General features: G+C 57.0%; 1 protein-coding gene and 1 long non-coding RNA gene across 6 annotated transcripts in view; one reads left to right on the top strand and one right to left on the bottom strand.

The window, feature by feature from the left end:
* The window catches only part of FER1L5 (fer-1 like family member 5), a 36,659-nt gene continuing 13,924 nt past the window's right edge, over nt 1–22,735 (top strand). For 2 of the 5 annotated variants that reach the window (XM_039913202.1, XM_029073021.2), the window contains exons 1-24: nt 3–178; nt 1,613–1,668; nt 2,171–2,262; nt 2,464–2,572; nt 3,294–3,348; nt 4,863–4,972; nt 7,345–7,473; nt 8,079–8,141; nt 9,663–9,713; nt 10,196–10,226; nt 12,473–12,588; nt 12,742–12,865; nt 13,229–13,329; nt 13,840–13,908; nt 15,474–15,517; nt 15,604–15,686; nt 15,883–15,980; nt 17,471–17,602; nt 19,630–19,807; nt 20,425–20,549; nt 20,747–20,847; nt 21,133–21,310; nt 21,686–21,841; nt 22,086–22,217. In XM_039913202.1, the coding sequence (XP_039769136.1) occupies nt 94–178; nt 1,613–1,668; nt 2,171–2,262; nt 2,464–2,572; nt 3,294–3,348; nt 4,863–4,972; nt 7,345–7,473; nt 8,079–8,141; nt 9,663–9,713; nt 10,196–10,226; nt 12,473–12,588; nt 12,742–12,865; nt 13,229–13,329; nt 13,840–13,908; nt 15,474–15,517; nt 15,604–15,686; nt 15,883–15,980; nt 17,471–17,602; nt 19,630–19,807; nt 20,425–20,549; nt 20,747–20,847; nt 21,133–21,310; nt 21,686–21,841; nt 22,086–22,217 (2,418 nt within the window). In that variant the 5' untranslated portion in view covers nt 3–93. Of the gene's footprint in view, nt 179–1,612; nt 1,669–2,170; nt 2,263–2,463; nt 2,573–3,293; nt 3,349–4,862; nt 4,973–7,344; nt 7,474–8,078; nt 8,142–9,662; nt 9,714–10,195; nt 10,227–12,472; nt 12,589–12,741; nt 12,866–13,228; nt 13,330–13,839; nt 13,909–15,473; nt 15,518–15,603; nt 15,687–15,882; nt 15,981–17,470; nt 17,603–19,629; nt 19,808–20,424; nt 20,550–20,746; nt 20,848–21,132; nt 21,311–21,685; nt 21,842–22,085; nt 22,218–22,735 lie in introns of all 5 variants that reach the window. The other 3 variants (XM_039913204.1, XM_039913201.1, XM_039913203.1) reach the window with 3 other exon arrangements.
* On the bottom strand, nt 16,232–22,179 carry LOC114814590. Its single transcript, XR_003762360.2, has 4 exons — nt 22,089–22,179; nt 20,756–21,810; nt 20,436–20,595; nt 16,232–16,271 (listed from the first exon to the last, which is right to left on the bottom strand). It is a non-coding gene; the product is annotated as an uncharacterized LOC114814590 (long non-coding RNA).

Here is a 22,735-nt window from a genome sequence, read left to right as displayed (position 1 = left end):
AATCACGGTTCCCAGTCTTCCGGGCCTCTAGCGACTGAAGCTTGGGGGTCCACATTCAGGAGAGGCACACAGTGGCGACCCTCCGAGAGAAAGATGCTGCATCTGATTGTAGATTCAGCCAAGATCTGTCCAGCCCGGAGCCCCCCACCCAGCTCCTGTGTGACTGCATACTTCAGGGGTAAGACGGGGGATAATAATCATATAAGCTACATGGGCTAGTGGAAAGAGCGCGGGCCTGGGGGTCGGAGGACGTGGGCTCTAATAATAATAATAATACTGTTGGTATTTGTTAAGCGCTTACTATGTGCCGAGCACTGTTCTAAGCGCTGGGGTAGGTACAAGGGAATTAGGTTGTCCCATGTGGGGCTCACGGTCTTCATCCCCATTTTACAGACGAGGTAACCGAGGCACAGAGAAGTTAAGTGACTTGCCCAAGGTCAGCCAGCTGACAAGGGGCGGAGCCGGGATTAGAACCCACGACCTCTGACTCCCAAGCCCGGGCTCTTTCCGTTGAGCCACGCTGCTTCTCTGATCCCAACTCTGCCACATGTCTGCTGGGTGTCCTTGGGCCAGTCACATCTCCGTGCCTCAGTTACCTCATCTGTCAAATGGGGATGAAGACTGGGAGCTCCACGTGGGGCAGGGACTGTGTTCAACCTGGTTTACCTTGTATCCACCCCAGCGCTTAGGACGGTGCTCGGCAGGTAGTAAACGCTTAACGGATGCCACGGTTATTATTGTTGTTATTATTATTATGTAACTGTGGTGTTGGGTAAGTGCTCAGTATAAGTCAAGCACAGTCCTACGCGCCGGGGTAGACACAAGATAATCAAGCCCCATACGGGGCTCGTGTGAAATCCTTGCCCGCCGTCTCAACTGACCGTTGGGGGTCCAACCTTTCAACTAGCTGGAAGGCCCCGGGTCTCGACTAGTTTGGATAATGATAATCGTAGCATTTATTAAGTGCTCGCTATGCGCCAAGCACACGGATGCAAGGTCAGCGGGTTGCACCCAGTCCCGGTCCCGCATGGGGCTCACAGTCTAAGTAGGAGGGAGGAAGATTTAATCCCCATTTTACAGATGCGGTAACCGAGGCACAGAGAAGCGACTTGTCCACGGTCACACACAGAAGAGTGGCAGAGCGGGATTAGAACCCAGGCCCGTGCTCTTTCCGCTGGGTCACGCCGCTGCTCTAATTAACACCTCCTGAAGGGCTACTCCTTGATTGCACTTTTCTACTTCGGTGGCACCTGACTGGCATGAGAAGGTGTGATTGGCACCTTGAAAGCCACAGTCACTAGTTTCGGTCCTTGGCCCGGGGTCCTGCCGCTCATCCTCCGCGGGAGTCTCCGACCCCTTCACCGAACCGCCTAGTCGGTTGGACACGTCCCCCGGCCATTTCCTGCCGCGTGCCGCAGAGCCGTCCAAAGACTTTCTGGGCTCCCTTTTCCATTTTGGAACGGCCCCCCAGGCACCCAAAGGAAAAAGGAAAGGTTTCTCTCCCTCTGGCCCTACTCTCCATCCCTCCCGCGGCTGAGACTTTGCGAGGACTTTGCAAGTCCTCCTGCGAGTCTTCCCAGTCGCAGCCTCTCCCTGTCTCTATCTCTTCCAGATGTCAAGAAGAGGACACAGGTGGTGGGAGAGGATCATAACCCCTTCTGGAACGAGGTGGGGCCACCGGGGGTCAAACGCTAGCAGGAGAAAAGCTCGGGCCAAATCTGTCGGCGGCGAGTGGGTCCGGAGCATCTGGGAGTGGGGATGCGCTGAATAAACACCACTGATTGATTTTGGGGGGGATAGAACGGTGTGTGTCAAGCACTGTACTAAGGACTAGGGTGGGTACAGGTTTAGCGGGCCGGACACAGTCCCTGTTCCACGTCGGGCTCACAGTCTAAATGGGAGGGAGGAAGATTTAATCCCTGTTTTACAGAAGAGGTAACTGCGGCACAGAGAAGTGAAGTGACCTACCCCGGGTCACGCAGCAGACGTGAAGCCGAGTCGGGTTTAGAACCCAGGTCCTTGTGAATCCCAGGCCCGTGCTCTATCCGCTAGGCCATACCCAAGTGTGCAGTGGACCGGTTCGGTCCCGCCCCCGTGACCCCGAGCCGTCCCCGGCCACATTTGCCGGAGAGGAAGGAACCAGACTGACTTCTCTCCCGGCCTTTCCCAGACGCTGATCTGGTCACTGGGGCCACAGCCCCTGGACGGCGACTCCTTCGTGGAAGTCCTCCTCCGAGACCTGACTCCCGGGATCGACGACAGGTGGGAAGAGGGGAGCCTCCGCCCCGAAGCTCTCCCTGGGATACCCATGGGCCGCTTCCCTCCCTGGGAGGGTAGGTTTGCGCTCTGCCGGGCTTTGCCTAGGGGACCCGGGCCTTGGAATGCTGCAGAGCCCGCCGGGGCGGAAGGGATCAACCGACCCACTCCTCTGTCCTCTGTCGCACTCCACCCCGCCCGTCCCAGGCTCGTTGGCCTGGCCACCGTCCTCCTGGGAGCCCTGGCCGCCGACCCCAGCAGCGAGCTGGTTCTGACAGAGCTGCCCCTGCTGGACCGTAGCCTGCAGCCCACCCAGGTGAGTTTGGTTTTCTTCGTTTCTGTTCGTAATCATAATGGCGGGATTTGTTAAGCGTTTACGACGCGTCGGGCACTGTTCTAAAGCTCTGGATGCAAGCTGGTCAGCTTGGACGCGGTCCCCGTCCTATCTGGGACACAGTCTTACGGCCCATCTTACAGACGAGGTAACTGAGGCGGAGAGAAATAAGGTCCCACAGCAGACAGGTGGCGGGGGCGGGATCAGAACCCAGGTCCTTCTGACTCCCAGGCCCATCTCTATCCACTAGGCCATGCTATTTCCCGGAAGAGGAAGACCAACCCGATGGCTCATCATCAATCTGATGTGTTTCCTCTTTGTCAGGGCCCACGTTGAGTCTCTGATTTTTCGCCTAAGATTCACCCTCCAACCGGCTTCCTTCTGTCCTCTCCCACTAGAATCGATCCATCAACCAGAATCTACCAGTCAATCATCGGTAGTATATTGAGCACTTAGTATGCGCAGAGCTAGCAGACGCAGAACTTCCTCGAAGCCCCTTCTCCTTCTCCCCAGACTCTCTTGGCTTCCCCCTCCCTTCCCCCTGCATGATGTCTTTTAAATGCCAACGGAGTCCGCTCCGCAACACAGTAAAAGTGAGCACCATCTGAGCAGAAGCAACGGGGGTTCAGGTCAGCTGGTCAGTTAAGGTCGGGCCCCGGGTGCCGTCCGCAGCCCCGCCACGAGCTGACGATTTGCCTTCCAGTGCACCATTACCTTGCGGGTTACCTGTCTGCCAAGGCCGGCACCCCGATGGGCAGGTAAGCGGCTTCCCGTTGGACCCCTAGGTACTCTCCTTCCGTAAAAAAGCCCGCCGAGCCCTGAGCCGGCGTCCCGGACTCCTCGGTGCCCTGGGTGGGCGGGCCTGACCCGCGTCCAAGCGGCAGGGCAGCTGCTGGGGAGGTGGGACGGCAATTTCTGCGGCACCCCGGGCGGCGTAGGCGATAGATCGTGGGGAACGTGACCGTGCGCAGGCTCTTCCACCCAGCGTGTGGGGAAACGTGTCCCCGAGCCTGCTCCGTCACCCGCCTTTCCTTCAGGAACTGGCACGGCCAGTGAGGGAAGACTATCCCTGCCCATGAAGCCCAGTAAGCCCTCCTCCCTAAGGGGCCCCTCTCTCACCAGATCCCCCTTCCACCAAGCCCCTCTCCCTGCAGGCTCCTCTCCAAGTAGATCTCACTCCCAGCGGGCCCTTCCTGCTAGAAGGACTCTCTCTCAACAGGCCTCTCTCTCCCAGAAAGCCCCTCTCTAAGCAGAGCTTTCTCCTAGCAGGCATCTCTCCCGGAAGGACTGTCTCCCTGAAACCCTCTCTCCCAACAGGCCCCTCTCCCCAAAATCTCTTTTCCCAGCAGACCCCTCTCCCTGTAGACCTATCTCCTAGCGGGTCCCTCCCCCAGCGGGAGCTTTTCTCAGAAGGTCTCTCCCCCAGTAGGTCCCTCTCCTAGTAAATCTCTCTCCCAGCAGGCCCCACCGTCCCGGTAGTCCTCTCTCTCAGCAGGCCCCTCTCTCCCCAGCTCCCTCCTAGCAAGCCCCTCTCCCAGGGGGACCCATTCCCCGCAGGGTCCTCTTTAGACCTCTCTGTCAGCAGGTCCCTCTCCCCTAGTACGTAGATCCCTCTGCCAGGGGGACCGTCTCCCAGCAAGTCTCTCTGCCAGTAGATCACTGTAGACTCCTTCTACCAGTAGACATCACTCCCCGCAGGCTCCTCTCCCGGGAGGCCTCTCTTTCAGAAGGTTTCACCCCCAGCAGGATTTCTTCTCTAGGAGCATATCACTCTCCCAGCGGGCCCCGTTCCAACAGGCCCCTCTCCCAACCAGCCTTTCTCCCAGCAGGTCCCTCTCCTAGTAGACCTCTCTCCCTGCAGGCCCCTCTTTTAGCAGATCTTCTCGCACCAAGTCCCTCTCCGGCGAACGGCACTCTCTGCAGATCGCTCTTCCATCAAGTCCTTCTCCAAGCAGGTCCCTCTCCCACAGGCCCCTGTACAAAGGTGGGGAAGGATTCCCGTGAGGTCCCAAAGCCCAGACGATGAGCGGAGAAATGGGAGGCGCAGACACACAGTCTCTGGGGATCAGTGATCACGCTGAGGGACTTCCCTGAGGTCAAGACTAGGGGCAGCCCTAGAAAATACGCTGGGAAAGGACACTCCCTGGGAAAGAAGAAATAGTAGTGCAGTTTCCCTGTGGAGCAAATACCTGCTGGCAGAGTCCTGCCTAGCCACAAGATCTTGCTGGCTCCTTCATCCTCCTACCCGAGCCCCCTGACCTGTGTTTCTCAGGACCCGAAGTCAGCATCGTTAAGAGCACTGCAGATCTACCCAGAAGGAAATCCGAAGTGCCTGGCACTGCGGTACAGAAGACTCAGGCGCCCAAGCCGCAGGACTTCCAGGTGAGGGGAGCCCCGTCCTGACTGCGGTTATCCCCCGGGGATAGGAAGATCTTGCTTCCTCCTCCTTTTCCCCTTCTTTCCTGTTCTTCCTCCTCTTTCTCCTCCTCCTTTGCCTTTTCCTCTTCCTCCTTTTCCTTCTCCTCTTACTCTTCCTTCTCATTCATCTCCTCCTCTTTCTTCTCCACCTCCTCTTCCACTCCTTCTTTCTCCTTCTCCTAGGCTCCCTTGCCCAGGTTTATAATAATAATAATACCGATATTTGTTAAGTGCTTATGATGTGCCAAACACCAAGTGCTGCGGTAGATACAAGGTAATCAGGTTGTCCCACGTGAGGCTCACAGTCTTAATCCCCGTTTTACAGACGAGGTAACTGAGGCACAGAGAAGTTAAGTGACTTGCCCAAAGTCACACAGCTGATAAGTGGCGGAGCCGGGACTAGAACCCACGACCTCTGATTCCCGAGCCCGTGCTCCTTCCACTAAGCCAATGGAAGCAGATGGACCTGAAGTGAGGAGTCAGAGTAACCAGAGTAGAAATCAAGTCCCAATTAATGAATCAGCAGTAATTATAGAGCCCCTATGGTTCACTCAATCAATCAAGAGTATCTACTGAGTGCTTGCTCTGGGCAGAATATTATACAAAACACTTCAGAAAGTATGATAAAATCAGTAGACACGCTCCCCGCCTTCAAGGATCCAGTCTAGTGGGGGAATCGGACACTAGAATAAATAGTTGTCTTGGGAGGAGCAAGGTGCGCTCCTTCTAATGGTATAATGGGGGATGGTTGTGGTTAAGAAAGAGGGAGAGAGCTGGTTTACTGCCTTAAAACCGATGGACAACTGCTAGGTTTGATACAGAGAGGAATGGACAACTATTGGGATTTTTTAGAGAGTGGACACACTTGTGCGAAATGATCTTTCAGAAAAATGTTCCTGGATGAAATATAGACTGGAGGGGAGAGAAACTGAAGCAGGAAGGTCAGTGAAAAGAACGAGGCAGTAGTCAAGCCAGGATGGGACAAGTGCTTGAACAAGCTTGGTGGACATTTGGGTGGAGAGGAAAGAGTGGATTCTGGAAGGAAGTACTGACATGACTCGGTCTGAGTTCTAATCTCGGATCTGTCACTGACCTGTGTGTGCCCTTGGGCAAGTCACTTAACTTCTCTGTGCCTCGGTTTCCTCGTCTGTCAAATGGGGATTCAATACCTGTTCTCCCTTTCCCTTTGACCGTGAGCTCAATGAAGGACGGAGACTCTGCCAATCTGATTAACTGGTATTTACTCCAGCACTTAGTTCAGTGCTTGGGACATAGTAAGTGCTTTACAAATAGCAGTTATTATTAATTATTAGGAGTCCAGGATAATGCCAAGGTTATGGGCTTGAGAGATGGGGAGGATGGCGGTTTGTCAGCTGTGATGGGAAAGTCAGATGGAGAAGAGGGTTAGAGAGGAAAGATAAGAAGTTCTGTTTTGGAGGTTTTGAGTGATTGAGATGCTGACAGGGCATCTAGAAAGAGAGGTCCTGGAGACGGAGGAAATGTAAGTTTGCAGAGGAGATGAGTTGGGGCTAGCGAGGGAGCTCCGCAAGTCTTCTGCATAGAGGTGTCAGTTGAAGCCAAAGGAGTGGGAGAGCGTCCCAAGGAAGTGAGAGTATTGTGAAAAATAAGGCAATCCAAAACAGAGCCTGGAGGGACACCCAGGGTCAGAGGGTGGAAGATAGAAAGAACTGGTGAAAGAGATTGTGAAAAGAGGTAGGAGGAGAGTCAGGAGAGAACCGTCCAAAAAACCAAAGGTTAGATAGTGCTCCCTTGAGAAGGGAGGGGTCCGCAGTGTCGATGGCAGCTGAGGGGGTCAAGGAGGATTAGATGGGAGTTAAGGACAGGGTTTGGGTGGGAAGATAAGAAGTCCTGTTTTGGACACGGTAAGTTTGAGGTGTCTGTGGGACCTCCAAGAAGAAATGTCTCGAAGGCAGGAGGAAATGGGAGACTGCAGAGAGGGACAAGGTTAAGGGCTCTTGACCCCACCTCTTAACGAATACCTCAGTTATTATTATTATCATTATTAACTGGAAAAGTCATCCCCCATACACACTGTTCCCTCGTGGCACGTTAAGGAAGACTCATGTGGCAGGCCTCACCCCGTCCAGTGCTATGAACGGTTTCTTGTGACACGATGCCGTGCCGCGTCAAGAGATGCTCGCGTGGTTGGAAGAGCGTTCCCTAATTCCGCCTCCATGTTCTAACCGCAACGCATAGACAGAAGGCGAGTGTTCTGGCCAAACCGATGGTAACGGAATAAGTAAGTGAATAAAGGGGCACAGGACACCCTCTCCTCCGCCTCCCTGACACTCACGGAGGGGTGTCCCCCCTCCCAGGTGCGGGTGAGGATAATTGAAGGCCGCCAGTTCCAAGGGAATGACATCAAGCCAGTGGTGAAGGTGCTGATTGGCCACCACGAGTACCGGACGCGGATCCAGAGGGGGAATAACCCCTTCTTCAATGAGGTTGGCGCTCAGGTCCCCCGGGGGCAGGCGGGGAGGCCTGGTAGCAGAGTCGGTGCCAGCCCCTTGGCCGGAGCACTGCGGAAGGGCCCTTCTCCTGCCCCTTCCGGGGCATTTTCAATCAATCGGTCAATTGATAGTATTTACGGAGTGCTTACCCTGCTCACAGCACTGCAGTAAGCGCTTGGGAGAGTACAATACAACCGAGTCGGCGGACGCGATCCCTGCCCGCGAGGTCCCTCCCAACAGAGAGGACCTCCCACTCCCAAGCTTCACCTTGTGTTTTCAAATGCAATAAATGCTAACCGAGGGGTCAGGACCTGTGGTCTGGGGGAAGTGGAGGGACAAAGAGCCCCGGACCTGCATCCGGGCCCCGTCGTGAGGAGGGAGCCCGGGATCTGGCCGTTTCCCAATCTCCTCTCCAGGTGGGAACCCACCCTGGACCCCCCTCACTCCCCTGGGTGGGACTGACCCCAGCTGGGATCCCGGCAGAAGCAGCGGGAAGCCCGGAGGGGTGGATACAGTTGGGTTCCGGTTCTCCACGGGGCTGGGCGACCAGGTGGTAATGTCCGTTGGGGAGCTCCCCACCCCGCTCTCTTCCGCTTCAGATCTTCTTCCAGAATTTTCACCAGCTTGCCTCCAAGCTCTTCGATGAATACATCACAGTCCAGGTAACGAACGAGAGGCCCCACAGGTTTTCCCCTTTGGTTATCGGTAGAAACCACCGTTTCCGGGATCCGGTCCCATCCCTCCCCCAGCTCCTCGTACCCCAGGAAAAGGGAGCTACGACCATCCTGTGGGTCCTCTAGAATCCCTCCGAGGGCCCCGTGGGCCCTTGGGCTACCTCTGGGGTAGCCACAGCTTGCCAGCACCCCCCGGAATGCCGTCTCCTCAGGTCTGGTCTCTCTCGGGGCCATATTCAAATCCGAGCAGACGTAGCACAGAGCTCCTGATGGAGCAGAGGGGAGGCCAGGGGACTCGGGGGTTTGCGGGGCTGTGGGGGGTGTCCCAGATGCCGAACGGTGGCTACTCCCCTCCTCCAAAAATGTTGGCTAGTGAAAGACGCGGGCTGAGAACACCACCCTTTAAAACGCTCCCCAGCTCAGCTTTTTCCTTCCTCCTAAATTCACCTTTTGCCTTGTGAGTCTTGTTTGTACTCTCCCTCCCTCCGGTCACTTCCTCTCTCTCAGAAAATGTATGGCCTCCATTTCCCCCATCTTCAAGGCCCAGCTGAAATCACACCATTTCCAGGAGGGTTTCCCCGATTCATTCTTCTTTTCCTCCTTACCCCTTCAGCACTTCCACACCACCGTACCGCTCTGACACTCAGAGAAGCAACACGGCCCGGTAGAAAGAGCAACAGGCCTGGGAGTCAGGGGATCCGTGTTCTAATCCTGGCTTTGCCATGTATGTGTCTGCTGCGTGACCCAAGTCCAGTCACTTAACTTCTCTGGGCCTCAGTTACCTCATCCGTCAAACGGAGGTTAAATCGTACTCCCTCCTTCTTAGACTGTGACCCCCACGTGGGACAGCCTGATTATCTTATATCTACCCCAGCGCTTAGAACAGTGCTTGGCACATAGTAAGCGCTTAACAAATACCGTCATTATTGTTATTATTATGAAAATGCAGGAGTCCCGGGGCTCCATTTATAGGGTGAGAAGGAGCACGGGGGCTGGATCAGCTCGGGACCCAAAGTTCAACCAGTGCCCAGGCTCGGTCAGACGGAACTCCAGGTGTCAAGGGAGGGCTCCTTGCCCATCCTATTTCAGTCCTGCCTGCCTTCCTTCCTCTTTCATTCACTCAGTCGTATTTATTGAATGCTTACTGTGTGGAAAGCACCGTACTAAGAGCTTGGGAAAGTACGATACGACGACGGATACATTCCCGCCGACGGTGAGCTCACGGTCTAGTTGAGCTCACGGCCCGGAGATGAGCTCACAGTGCAGAGGCCTTGTCGGGGTCAGAGAACAACCCCTAGGAACAACACAGACAGATAGGCCACTTTCACCCTTCCCCATCTTGGGCATCTTTTGCCTCACCCTGTCCCACCCAGCCCGGACTTGTCCCGCCGCAGCCCAGCCCACTGTGGCTCGAGGCCGGTTTCACGACTGCCCTCTGTGTTGGGCCCGGACAGGCTCCAGGGTTTTACCCTTTCAGAGAGTCACAGTCCCTCTTGCCCCATCCTACAGGCGCTGAACTCCCGGGCCCTGCGCTCCGATTCGCTCCTTGGGATGTTCCAGGTGAGCGGCGGCCACTGTGACCCGTGGGACCGAAGACGGTGGGATGGCCGTCCCACCCCACCCCACCCCAGCCTGGCTCCCGCCCTGGCCGAATCCTGACCTGAATCCTTCTCCCTTACTGCCTGGCCCCGAGCTCATTCCCAGAGACAGACACTGGCGTGTTAACCCGGTTCCACTGGGAAAGTTTTCTGTGAGAAGTAGGAGGAAGGAGAGAAAAAGTAAAGGGGAAGGAGAAAGAGGAATAGGAGCAGGAGTTGGAGGAGAAGAAGAAGGAGAAGGGGGAGGAAATTTGCTCAGTGTCCCATCGCTTCCTCCTACCGTGTTCAATTTTTCTACCTGGGCTGCGCTCTTCCTCTGAACCGGCCTCACCCCCACCCTCTCAAGGCCCAGAGACTCAGGGGGGAGCGGGCAGGCTGGCCCGATCCCAGGAGCCTGGATTCCCGGGAGAAGCCCTTGACTCCTGACTCTCTCTCTCTATTCAGGTGGAAATTGGATTCGTCTATCATTCCCCAGGTAGGTCCTAGCGACACAGGCCAAGCTGGCCTTGGAGAGGAGACAATCTGCCCCTCTTCAGCAGAGTCATCCATCTCAATCAATCTGTCAATCGACCAATGGTATTAATAAGTGCTTATTTCAGGGCCTGGCACATAGTCAGCGCTTCACAAATACCAGTGGTTAAATAGTCCAGGTTTTTCTCATCTGTTCATTAGGAGGGTGAAACAGCTCAAGACTCAAAAGACGGGGAGTCAGGTGACCCAGAACTGGGACCTGCTATCCCTGGGATGATGAACTCGATTTTACCCGAGGTGGGCTACGGTCATTCCGAACGGGGACCGGGGTTAGGAGTTGTCAAGCCGAAAATCGGTTCGACCGAGACTTTATTCTAAGCCTGCCTTAAGTAGGGGCCAGCTGTTACCCATCCAAACTCATGGGTACAGGGAATTTCATTGCCCAGATATCACCCCGCCATCTTGGAGATGGAAACGTTACCCTACTCATAACAATAAGAACAACGATGTGATAATAATTATAATAGTAACAACGAACTATGTCCCAAAGACTGTACCAAGCTCTGGGGTAGATACAAGATAATCACATTGGGCACAGTTCCCGTCCCTCCAGGGGATTGCAGTCCAAGGAGGAGGTAGTAGGATCTAATCCCTATTTTACAGATGAGGAACCCAAGGCACAGAGAGGTTCAGTGACTTGCTCAAGGTCACACAGCAGACAAGTGGCAGAGCCGGGACTAGAACCCAGGTCCTCTGACTCTCCGGCCTTGTATTCTTTCCACTAAGCCACGCTGCTTCTCTTGGGCATGGGCCAGATGCCGGACAGTGTCTGGGTGGCACTCTGTGGATTTTACGCTATCCTGTAGGCTGTAAATTCTTCCTTTAGCCCGCCAGCGCTTTGCGGGCAGGGAACACGCTCCAGGTTATACCGTACTCTCCCAAGCACTTAGTAGAGTGTTTCGCACACAGTAAACTCTGAGTAAATATCACCGATCGATGAGTTAACACTCACCGGGTTGGGATTAGTGGTGTGAGGTTGGGTTAGTGGGTGACGTCGGTGGTTAGTCTTGGTTTTAATGGTTTCTTCGTTGACTGGCTAGATTTAGCACCTTTGAAATGACCAAGAGATGCATGGAAATGTTTTAAACTCTTTGTATTTCTCGGGTAGGATTCAGGTTTCGATCAGCGAGGGGTTGAGAGGTGGGTTTGGATTAGGATTGCTGGTTGAGATGATGGGGAGCTGTAGTTACGTGTTGGGGTTGGAGGTGGAGGTGGGGTTATTATTATTATGATATTTGTTCAGCCTTTACTATGTGCCAAGCACTGTTCTAAGTGCTGGGGTAGGTAGAAACAGCGTGGCTTAGTAGCAAGAGTAAGGGTTTGGGAGTCAGAGGTCATGGGTTCTAATTCGGGCTCTGCCACTCGTCAGCTGGGTGACTTTGGGCAAGTCACTTAACTTCTCTGTGCCTCAGTCACCTCATCTGTAAAATGGGGATTAAGACTGTGAGCCCCCCCGTGGGACAACCTGATTACCTTGTATCTACCCCAGCGCTTAGTACAGTGCCTGGCACATAGTAAGCACTTAACATAATTATTATTACGACAAGGTATTCAGGTTGTCCCACATGGGGCTCACGGTCTCAATCCCCATTTTACCGACGATGTAAGTGAGGCACAGAGAAGTTAAGAGGCTTGCCCAAGATCACAAAGCTGACAAGTGGTGGAGCCGGGATTAGAACCCACGTCCTCTGACTCCCAAGCCTGTGCTCTTTCCACTCAGCCATGCTGCTTCCCCAGTGGGTTGGGTCGCGATTCCTGGTCGAGAGGTTAAGCAACTGGAGTTTGAGGTGGGGATCGCTGGTTGAGATGATAAGGAGCTGGATTTAGAGGTTGGGATTGCAGGCGGAGGTGGGATTGGGTTGGGATTCCTGGTTGAGATGAGGATCTGGAGTTGGGATTGCAGGTGGAGGTGGGGTTGGGGGTTAAAGTTAGGCCTGGATCAACTTGAGTTCTGCCCCATCCCCGAGGTTTCCACCCACAACGGTCGCCCCGTTCGGCAAACCGGGTTCTATTGGCCGCAGCACCGGTGAAGAAGGACCGAATTCCCCTAGCCAGAGCCAGCGGTCGCTCGGCCTGAGGGCACATCCCCGTCTGCTGGAATGAAATGAACCAAGACCGATGTCGCCCGGGAGACAGGACGGGTTCTGAGAGACAAGGTCACCAGATCATGCCGTTCCTCTTCCCCTTTAGGACACGCTCTTCTGGGGAAATGGCTGAGCCTCTACCAGCCCAATAACCTGAGTGCCGGGGTGAAGGGCTACCTGAAGGTCAGCCTCTATGTCCTCGGAGCCGGAGACCAAGCCCCGGTGAGTCCGCCTCCGGGGACGACCGGGTTTCCCATGGGGGCCAGAGCCTGTGGACGGCCCCCGGGAGGCTGGGGCAAACCTCCTGCGGCCTAGCCCGGTCCTCCCAGGGGTCTCTTGCTCTCTCCCGCGCCACGTTCTCTCTGGTCTCGGTAGGTCGAGCAGACACAGCCCCTGGAGCGGGAGGACCTGGAGAAGAGCCTCTTCAAGCCGGCCGCTCTCCCCGACTACCTCGCCACCCTGCGGATTTTCATCTACAGGGCCGAGGATCTGCGCCCCGGTAAGGTCGAGGCCGCAGAGGGAGCGGAGGCAACCCCTCCGGCCCCCCAGCTCGGCTTAGCCCCGCAGCGCCACCCCCTGCCCCAGCCTCTCCGTGGTCTAGCCACCCCACTTGGCACTGTCCTTGGGTATTGATGACAGTGGGCAGAGCGCTTCGCCAGAGGAGAGCGCCTTCCCATGGGCGGGGCACTGTCTTGTCCTGACAATGAGTCTAGAAACCCAAGGAGACTTTTTCAAGGTGGCACCAGGATTGGTCCCCAGCCCTTCCCTCTCCCGGCCCTTTCCCCAGATCAAACTCCTTTCTCCACTTGGTCCTGACACGATGGGATTTAATGGGATTTAATGGCAATCTCCTCCTCTCTAGGAAGAAAACCCGACCTCCATCCCCTCTGGCCTTCCCAGAAGCCAAAGGGAAAGAGGAGCTTGTTGAATCCCTTGGTTGAGGTGGATGTGGCTGGGAAAATAGTGAGTGGGGGAAGTGCCCGTGCAAAACGTCCAGGGGCGTGGGGAGCGATTGCCTTTGCCTACGGCTCTCGACTTTGTCTGGAGCCGCAGGAGGTGGAGAATGCTGTGCCACTTGGGAGCTGGGAGTGCTAGAATCCCTCATCCTTCTCACCTGGATCTGGGATTTCCCTCGGGGAGGGGCAGCACCAAGATACCCAGAAGGGTCTTCTCCCCTCCCGAAGGCCTGGGGAGGCCTTACGATGACCGATGGAGGGGAGGGAAGGAGATGGGGGGGATGAGCGAGCGAAGCTTCTCCCTGCTCCATTGCTACCGCGCTCCTCTGCGGGCGACGGCGATGGCTTCTTCTCAGCTAATCGGGATGCAGAGGCCCTCGTCTCCCGACGGGGTCTGCCCGGGCCATCTCCCTCGGCTGCTCGATGGGAACCGGCTGGCCCGTCACTGTCAGGTGGGTGGGAGGAGGCGGGGGAGGAAGAGGCAGGGCGCTCTAATGCTTTGACTGGCCGTTCCCAGCTCAAAACCGGGGCCGAGTCTGAAACGGAGTCCCCGGTGTGGAACCAAGTCCTGACCTACACCGTTCAGGTAAAATGTTTCGCCCCCAAGGTCGGAGTGTCACTTAAAACGAGCCCTCCCCTTACCCCGCCGCTCCGGGGCCCTCCAAGTGGCTCTGCCTGGGGCGGGGGGCGGGAGGGAGGAGGAGTTGGCGTCACAGGAGAGAAGAGAGGTCAATAGATGGTATTTCGACCTACCGAGGGTAACATCAAATCCCGTCTCATCCGCGTTAAAAAACTAATAATCTCATCATTCTCCCCCTTCCCTCACCCGCTGCGAAATCCTCTGTCCTGTCTGGTCCCTTTCTGGGACTGCCCCAATCTCCTCTCTGCTGACCTGGGCTCAGTCTCTTTCAAGGGGTTCAAAACCCCAAATCACCTTCCCTGTGGGCGGCTTTGACCAGCCTCTCCAGGACTCCACGGTGGTTCCCAGCCACTCTAGCTCAAAACCAAACCCTGGGGTTTTGGGATGGAAGGGCAGCTCGCTCCCTCCTACCTCTCCTCCCTCCTCTCCCACGCCAACCCCACCTGCATATTTTGCTCCTCAACACCAACCTATTCAATGTGCCTCGATTTCCTTCCTTCATTCAATCGTATTTATTGAGTGCTTACTGTGCGCGGAGCACTGTGCTATGCTCTTGGGAGAGTACAGTACAATAAACAGACACATTCCTTGCCCACAGTGGTCTCTCCGCCTGCCCCTCACCCACATCCTCCCTTAGTCCAGGAACTCTCTTCCCCTTCATAACAGGCAGACCACCACAGTCCCCATCTTCAAAGCCAGGAGCAGAAATGGAGTGCAGGGTGAGGGGAATCAATCAGTGATATTTATAGAGTTTTTAAGCTGTACTGAGCGTTTGGAGAGTAAAATACAATAGAGTTGGCAGTCAAGCAATTGTATTCATTGAGTGCTTACTGCGTGCAGCGCACTGTACTAAACGTTTGGGAGAGTACAATATAACAGAGTTGGTAGAAATGCTCCCTGCCCATGCAGTCTAGGCGGGGAGACAGGCGTCTGTGTAAATAAATGTTTCGGATATGTACGTAAGTGCCGTGGGGCTGAGGGGATGGTGAATAAAGGGTGTAGATCTAATGGCGAGGGTGATGCAGAAAGGAAGCGGGAGACGAGGAGATGACAGCTTCGTCGGGAAAGGCCCCTTGGAGGAGATGTGCCTTCAGTAAGGCTTCGAAGGTGGGGGGGAGTGATTATCTGTGGGATAAGAAGAGAAAGGCCGTTCCAGGCCACGTGCCGGATGTGGGCGGGGGCTCTATGGTGAGATAGATGATATCGAGGTACGGTGAATAGATTGGCGTTAGGGGAGCAAAGAAAAGATGAGAAGATGGAAAGGCTAAAAGATGAAAAGGTAAAGAGGAACGAGTGCCATCGGTAGAAGAGTGGGGAGATCTGGAGTCGAGAGAAGAGTTGGATTGGGTTCCTGGCAATGTCAGAAGAGAGACGTTAGAATTCAGTCCTGAGGCACCCTCCAGTACCACCTTCTCTGGTTGGGCCACATTATCGATACACTTGGGAAATTGGGCCTTCTGGGACTGGGAGTGAAAGCCCTAACTCTCTGCCCTCTTGCCTTTCCATTGCAGCTGCCCTTTGTGATTAATCAGATCAAGCTCACTGTCCTGGACTGGTAAGGAGACAGGGCCCGGGAGAGGCTCCCTGGAACTGGGGTGGGGGTGGAGGGTGGGCACAGGGGCTCAGGGACTACGTTTCCAGGCACCAAGAAAGGCAGAGAGACGTGATAGGGACAGCCTGCTTGCTCTTCGATCACATCTCCTCCAGTGGGACTCAGATAAAAGGTAAAATGGCCAATCGGCTGGCCAGGCAGCTTCTGCCCCGTTCCCCCTTTCCTGCCCCGTTCCCGGTACTGTCCTGCCCTACCCCTATCTTTGTACCATCATACCCCACCCCTGTACCACCTTACCCCACCCTCTGCCCTGGTACCATCCAACCCCTCCCCTCTCTCGCCGCTCCTCCTCTTTGTTCTGCTTCCAGGAAAGTTCGCGGGCTTCCCGCCCTGCTTCGGTCCCAGTTTCCTCACCCTCCACTGTGGCTCACGGGAAGCCCCCAACCTGCAGAAGCCTTCCAAGCCCGTAAGTCTTCCAGATACCGCTACTCCGGGCCACTCTCAATCAATCGATCGATCGATCGATCGTATTTACTGAGCGCTTACTGTGTGCAGTCGGCTCATTCATCCTCAGCGGGTCCGTAGCGTGGGCAGATACACCGTTGACACCTTCGCTGGCGAAGAGGTAGTGCGGTATAGTGGATAGAGCACGGGTCTGGGAGTCAGAAGGTCACGGGTTCTAATTCCAGCTCAGCCAACTGTCCGCTGGGTGGCCTTGGGCAAGTCACTTCGCTTCTCTGTGCCTCGTTTACCTCAGCTGGAGAAATGGGGGTTGAGACTGTGAGCCCCACGAGGGACAGGGACTGTGTCCAACCCAGTTGGCTTGTATCCACCCCAGTGCTCAGTACAGTGCCTGGCACAGAGTAGACACTTAACAAATACCATTCTTATGATTATTCTAGAAAGGGCATCAAGGGTCTAAGTGTTTCCTGGCAGAAAGCGAAGAGAACGAGCGCTTCCGAAACAGAACAGCAGCCTGTCACTCTGGGGTATTTCCCTGGGTAGAATAAACCAGTTATAAAGCCCGGAGAAAGGCAGGGACCAGGCAGGCCCTCAACGTTGCGGTAGCTAAACCTTTCGACTAGAAATGGACGCCTCTGCTATCACACCCCGTTCGATCGAGGCTACCTCCTCTGAGAGCAGGAACAGCGTCCGTCGCTCATCACTGTGCTCTGCACGTGGAAGGCTGCCCAGTACAGTGCTCTGCGTGTGGTAGGGTGCTCGGTAGTGCTCTGCGCACAATAAGTCGCTCGGTACAGCGCTCTGCACGCGGCGGGTGTTTAGTTCAGTGCTCTGCCTGCAGAAGATCTCCAGTTCGATGCTGTGCAGCCAGGATGCGTCCTCGCTACCCAGTGGGTAATTTATTTATTTACATTAATGTCTATTTCCCCCTCTAGACTGTAAGCTTGTGGTGGACAGGAAATGTGTCTGTTATATTGCCCTGTCGTACTCTCTCAGAAGCTGAGTACGGTGCTCTGCACACAGTAAGCGCTTAATAAATACGAGTGACTGACCGATTGACCGACAGGTACTCGGAGTGTCTAGTAACTCTACTGTGTTCTCTCAAGAGATCTTTCCAGAGGGAAAATTGAGTAAAAACATGAATGGATTGAATAAACAGGAATCAATATGATGATGATGAGGTCGATGAGCAGTAAACGCCCTCTCGTAGTCCATCACGGGAGCAACTGATCTGCTTAAATCAGCAAGAATCTTCCAGAAAGAAAGACTTGCTGAGCCCCACGGGTTGAGCCAGAGAAGGGTCAGGCTGTTCGAAAGGACGCTGGCTTCCGGTTCTGCCTTGAGGACCCTGGCCGTACCCTGCAGAGACCCTCTCCAGGGTCCTCAAGGCGGACCCCCTGGAGACGGACACGAGCGGAAACACCCCTGAGCCGCACCCGGCACAGGCCAGTTTTCAGTTTACTATTTTAACCCCCCTCTCCTCGCCGATCTCAGTCTCTTCTCGCCGCCCAGGGAGAAGTGGTGTCCTACTGTGGCCGCATCCTAGTGGAACTGACCACCAGCATGGAGACTTCGTTGGAAAAGATAACAGCTACCCTCTCCAGCAAGGCTGCTTCCACGCTGGAGGTGAGGCAGGGAGTCACTGGAACAGAATCCCTTCTCCCCTAACTCACCTTCTGCCATATTTCACCCCATCCCCGGGAGTTCTCAGTCCCGTGGCTGGGGCCCGGTCCCATTTGGCCCAGAGAGTGCTGAAGTTCAGCGCAATCAATCAATCACTCGTATCTATTGAGCACTTACTGTGTGCAGAGCACTGGTCAATTAGGAGAGAGTGCCGTACAATGGAGTTGGGAGACCCTTTCCCTGCCCACAGGGAGCTCTCAATCTAGTGGGGATGTTAGTCATACAGTAAATTACGGATATGTACATAAGTGCTGTGTGACTGAGGGAGGATTAAATATCAAGTGTTTAAAGGGAACAGATTCAGGTGCGTAGGTGATGCAGAAGGAAGAGGGAGGAGGGGAAATGAGGGCTTCGTCAGGGAAGGCCTCTTGGAGGAGGTGTGATTTTTAATAAGTCTCTGAAGGTGGAGAGGGTGGTCGTCTATCGTATATGGAGCGGGAGGGAGTTCCAGGCCAAAGGGAGGATGCGGGAAAGGAGTCCGTGGCAAGATAGACGAGATCGAGGAGCAGCGAATAGGTCGGTGATAGAGGAGCAGACTGGGCGGCTTGGGTTACAGTAGGAGATCAACGAGGTGAGGTACGAGGGAGGGCTGATTGACAGGGTTTGGGTGGGAAGACGAGGAGTTCTACCTTGGATGTGCCTAAGCTTGAGGAGTTGGTGGGACATCCGAGTAGTAATGTCCTGAAATCAGGAGGAAATGCTAGCCTGCAGAGAAGGAAAGAGATCGGGACTGGAGAGGTAGATTGGGAATCATCCGGTTACAGGTGGTAGATTAAGGTGAGGGAGTGAATGAATTCTCCAAGGGAGCGGGTGTGGATGGAGAATAGAAGGGGACCCAGAACTGAACACCGAGGGACTTCCACAGTTAGAGGATGGAGGGAGAGAGGGAGCCCGAGAAAGAGCCGGAGCACGAGTGGCCTGAGCGACAGGAGAACCAGAAGAGGACAGAGTCAGTGAAGCCCAACGCTGGACGTCTCCGGGAGATCAGGATCGTCCACGGTGTCGGAAGGCAGCTGAGAGGTCGAGGGGGATTCGAATGAAGTGGAAGCCATCGCATTTGGCAAGAAGGAGGTTATCAGTGACTTTAGTGAAGGCAGTTTCCAAGGGAGTGAAGGGGTTGGAAGCCATATTCGAGGGGGTTAGGAGAGACCTGGAGTGGAGGAAGTGGAGGCAGCAGGTGTACGTAACTTGCTCGAGGAGTCCGGAGAGGAAAGGTAGGAGGGGGATGGGGCGAAAACTGGAGGGAGAAGTGGGGTCGAAGGAGGGTTTTTTTTTAGGATAGGGGAGGCACGAGCGCGTTGGGGAGCAGCGGGGAAGAGGTCGCTGGAAATCGAACAGTTGAAGATGGTGGTCAGGGAGGAGAGAAGGGAGGAAGCAAGTGCTTCGATTAAGTGAGAAGGAACGGGTGTGGACGTGCAGGTGGAAGGGATAGTTTTTGAGAGGAAGCAGGAGATCTCTTCTCGAGATATTCCGGGGAAAATAGGGGAGTCAAAGAAGAGACGGGATGGTAGGTTAGTGGTATGAGATTAATGGAAGGATAGAGGAGTGAGGGAGTTGAGTTCAGAGGAGAGGGCAGGGTCCAGGGAGAGGATCTGTGCATGACTTTAGAAAATTGGAGGGAGTCAAAAGGTCAGGGGTCCTGCGGAGGAACAGGACAGGTCTGTAGGGAAAGGATGTTTGGGGGAGAAGGCAGGTGAGGAGGTCGCGGTCGGATGGACGGGGATTTCAGAGTTGGCGAGTGTGTGCAGTGACGAGAAAGAGCAAGCGTCCAGGTCGGGGAGTGGATGAGATGGGGCAAAGCAGGAGGTCAGTGGAGCTGAGGAACGAGAGGAAGAAGTCAAGGGAGGGGTCGTCGGGAACATCCACGTGGATGTTGAAGGCCGCGAGGATCACCCTCTAGCTGCGGGACGCTCACCCCCGGCTGCCCCGGGGCCTCAGCCATCCCCGCCTCTCTTCTCTCCCTGGGCCAGAGGCAACTGGCCCGCCACAAGTACGGACTGTGCGCCATCTTCCTCTCCTCCACCATGATGCCAGCCTTCAAGGGGCCGGTGCGGTTCGAGGTCAGCATCGGCCATTATGGGAACAAGACGGACGCCACCTACAGCCCTCAGGCCTCCACCACTCAGTCCGGCCAAGTGGTATTTGATGGTAAAAGCCAACCCCGAGAGATACGGAGACACAGAGACGGATAGACAGAGGCAGCGAGAGCCGGAGACGATCGGAGTCGGTCAGAGAGAGAGAGAGACCGAGACAGAGTCCGAGAGAATCGGACAGAATCGGGAACGGAGTCGGAGAGAAAGTCGGGGGCCGAGAGTGAGAGAGACAGAGTCAGAGACGGAGAGTCAGAGACGGAGAGGCGGTGACAGAAAGAGAGCTGTCTCTTCCACCAATAGTATAGTATTTTCCTCACGGGATTCGGTTAATCCTGGGGTGGCTCGATCGCTGGGGTCTCTTCCCCCGCTTTCATTTGCTTTCAAGCCTTTCTCTCATTTCCCTGCCTGTCCTCCCCAATCGTTCTCCCCCGCCCGTCCAACCTCCACTCCCACCCGGCCTCTCCACGTGTCCTGGGCGCCCCATTTCCGACCCCGCTGTTTCCCTGCCCGGCCCAGCTCGGGCGTGGGAGCCCCTCCCCTCCAGCCTCTCCGGCCCTGGAGGTGATCGCAGGCCGCCGTGGGGCAGAGAGGCATCTTCCCGCAAGCCCTCAGGTGGGCGGGGGGCGGGGAGGGGCTCCGGGGAACCCCCGACTCAACACGGCCCCGTCCCAGGGAACTCCTACCATTACTTGCCCTGGGCCGACGCCAAGCCTGTCGTGGCGGTCACCTCTTTCTGGGAAGACGTCGGCTACCGAATGGATGCCCTCAACGTCCTGCACGCCATCCACACCCGGCTGGTGAGGGGCGGGCGGCGGGGGAGGCGGCCCGAGGCCCGTCAGTCGGCTGGGGGGAGAAGGAAGCCCCGCCGGTTTCCTCGACCTGCCACTCCTCCCGCTGCCCCCGTCCTCACTGCCGCCCCCTCCACTCCGCTGCCCCTCGTCCACACCGCCGGCCCCGCCCGCGCTCCTCCGCTCGACGTCTACCCCCCGGGCAGAAGACCAACCTGGAAGCGCTCAAAGCCATCCGGAACCCGAAGGACCCACAGCTGCCCAGCCTGCGGGAGAAGCTGCTGGCGGACGTGAGGGCAGACTGCAGGTGGGACTGGACTGAGCCGTGGGTTGAGAGGGGGGCGCGTGTGTGGAGGCCTCTCCGAGGCTGAGGAAGGGAGTGGGCCCCACCCAAGGTGGAGGGGTGAGCACCGAATTTCCGACTCTTCCCGGAGTCCGCGGTGGAAGGGCACATTCCTAGGACGGTTGGGCCACGCCGGAAGGGTGGGTCACAGGAGCGGCCGGCGGGGACGGGGGAGGCACGGCGGAGCCCCGGGCCCGCCGCAAGCGGGAGCGGAGGGAGCCGAAGCGGCCCTCTCCCGTCCCCGTCCAGGCAGCCTCTGCCCAGCCTGAAGGGGCGGGCCGGCGCCACCGTCCTGGACCAGCACTTACGGCAGCTGCGCGGCCTGCTCCTCCAGGAGCTGGCCCAGGAAGCCAAGGCCGTGGGGCGCGGGCCGCTGGTGCCGGAAGCCGAAGGCTGGCTGCACCGCCTCGGCTCCGTCCTCCCCGAGGTGGGCTCCGGTCGCCTCTGAGCCTCGTCCCGACCCCGCCCGACTCCTCCCTCTCCCTCGCTCCCCGGATCCGTTCAGCCCTCCGGCGGGCGTGGACGACCCCGGGGTGAGGGGTCACCTAGGGAACCCAGGCCTGCCCGGCGACTGGGCGAGAGGACCCAGTTGATGAGCACCACCGGGAGGGAAAAGGGGCCCCTCCTCCGGCCGGTCCTCTGTCCGGTCGGCATTCGGCAGGTTGCTGCCCTGTCCCAGCCGAGAGCCCCCAGCCAGGGTTGGCGGGGCCCCTCTGCGGTCACCCGGAGGGAGGGTCCAGCGGAGGGGGCGTGGGGCCGGGGGCTAGAGCCTCACCTGACCCCTGGCCTGCGGTGTGAGCAGCCCCAGGTGAGCGTGCCGGACGTGGTGGTTTGGCTGCTGTGCCGGGACCGGCGCGTGGCCTTCGCCCGGGTGCCCGCCCACACCGTCATGTTCTCCCGGGCGGGGCCCCGCGCCTGTGGCCGCTTCTGTGGGAAAGCGCAAACCCTCTTCCTTCAGGTAGGTCTACCCCGCCCTCCCCACCCCCCCGCCGGTGCTGCCCGCCTCGACCCACCTTTGGCCTTGGGGTGGGCCCATGGGATTCTGGGCCTGTCAGCCCTAACCCGGCTGCCCCCGAGGTGATTTTGGCCCAAACTGTGGCCCGGAGACCAATCTCCCCAACTCAGCCCATCCGCCCGCGGGGAATGCCCACGGGGAAGGCGGCCCCTCACCCCGCCCCCGCGCCTCGACTCTATCTGGTCAGTACCCGGAGGGCCAAGGGCAGGAGGGCGTGGTTCCCGCCCAGCTCCGCGTGCTCATGTGGCTCGGCCGGGTGGCGGACAGCGAGGATTTCACCCGGCGCTGCCCCGGGGACATCGTCGTCTACGCGGAGACGGTGAGGATGCCCGGGGCTCAGAGGCCGTGGGCAGAGCGAGGGCTCAGAGGGATCGGCGGGGATTGGGTGGGCCCCGCGCTATCCTCCTGCCGTCCCTTTGGCCCAGCTCCGAGGCCCCCCCCCAAACTGGTTATGCCCAAGCGGAAGCCCTCACGTCCCACCCTCCCCCGGCCCCGGCCCCTACCCTCGCAACCGGCTCCGATCTGTCCGCGGCCCCGTACCCCACACCCGTCTCTCCCTTGCAAATCGCCCCCCTCCACGCTTCGGAGCTCTGCTCGGGTCTCAGCGGTGAATCCCTTTGACTAGTGTCAGCTGAGTCCCGAGCGAGACCGCTTCCCCTTCCCGCTCGTGCCCCTCGGGTGATATCTCTGCCTCGGGGGTCCCCCCGCTGCCCAGGACTGGGGCTCCGAGGTGCCTTGGGGCATGTGTTTGTCTTGGTTTAGGGCTCTGTCCGTCCGGCCCCCTTCCTCGATAGATGGTAAGCTCCTTGAGGGCAGAGATGGTGTGTAGGATGACCC

This window comes from Ornithorhynchus anatinus, chromosome 10 (assembly GCF_004115215.2).
Source record: "Ornithorhynchus anatinus isolate Pmale09 chromosome 10, mOrnAna1.pri.v4, whole genome shotgun sequence".
NCBI lineage: Eukaryota > Metazoa > Chordata > Mammalia > Monotremata > Ornithorhynchidae > Ornithorhynchus > Ornithorhynchus anatinus.
The sequence above is the reverse complement of the archived record's forward strand: the minus strand, read 5'-3'. Positions and strand labels throughout refer to the sequence as shown.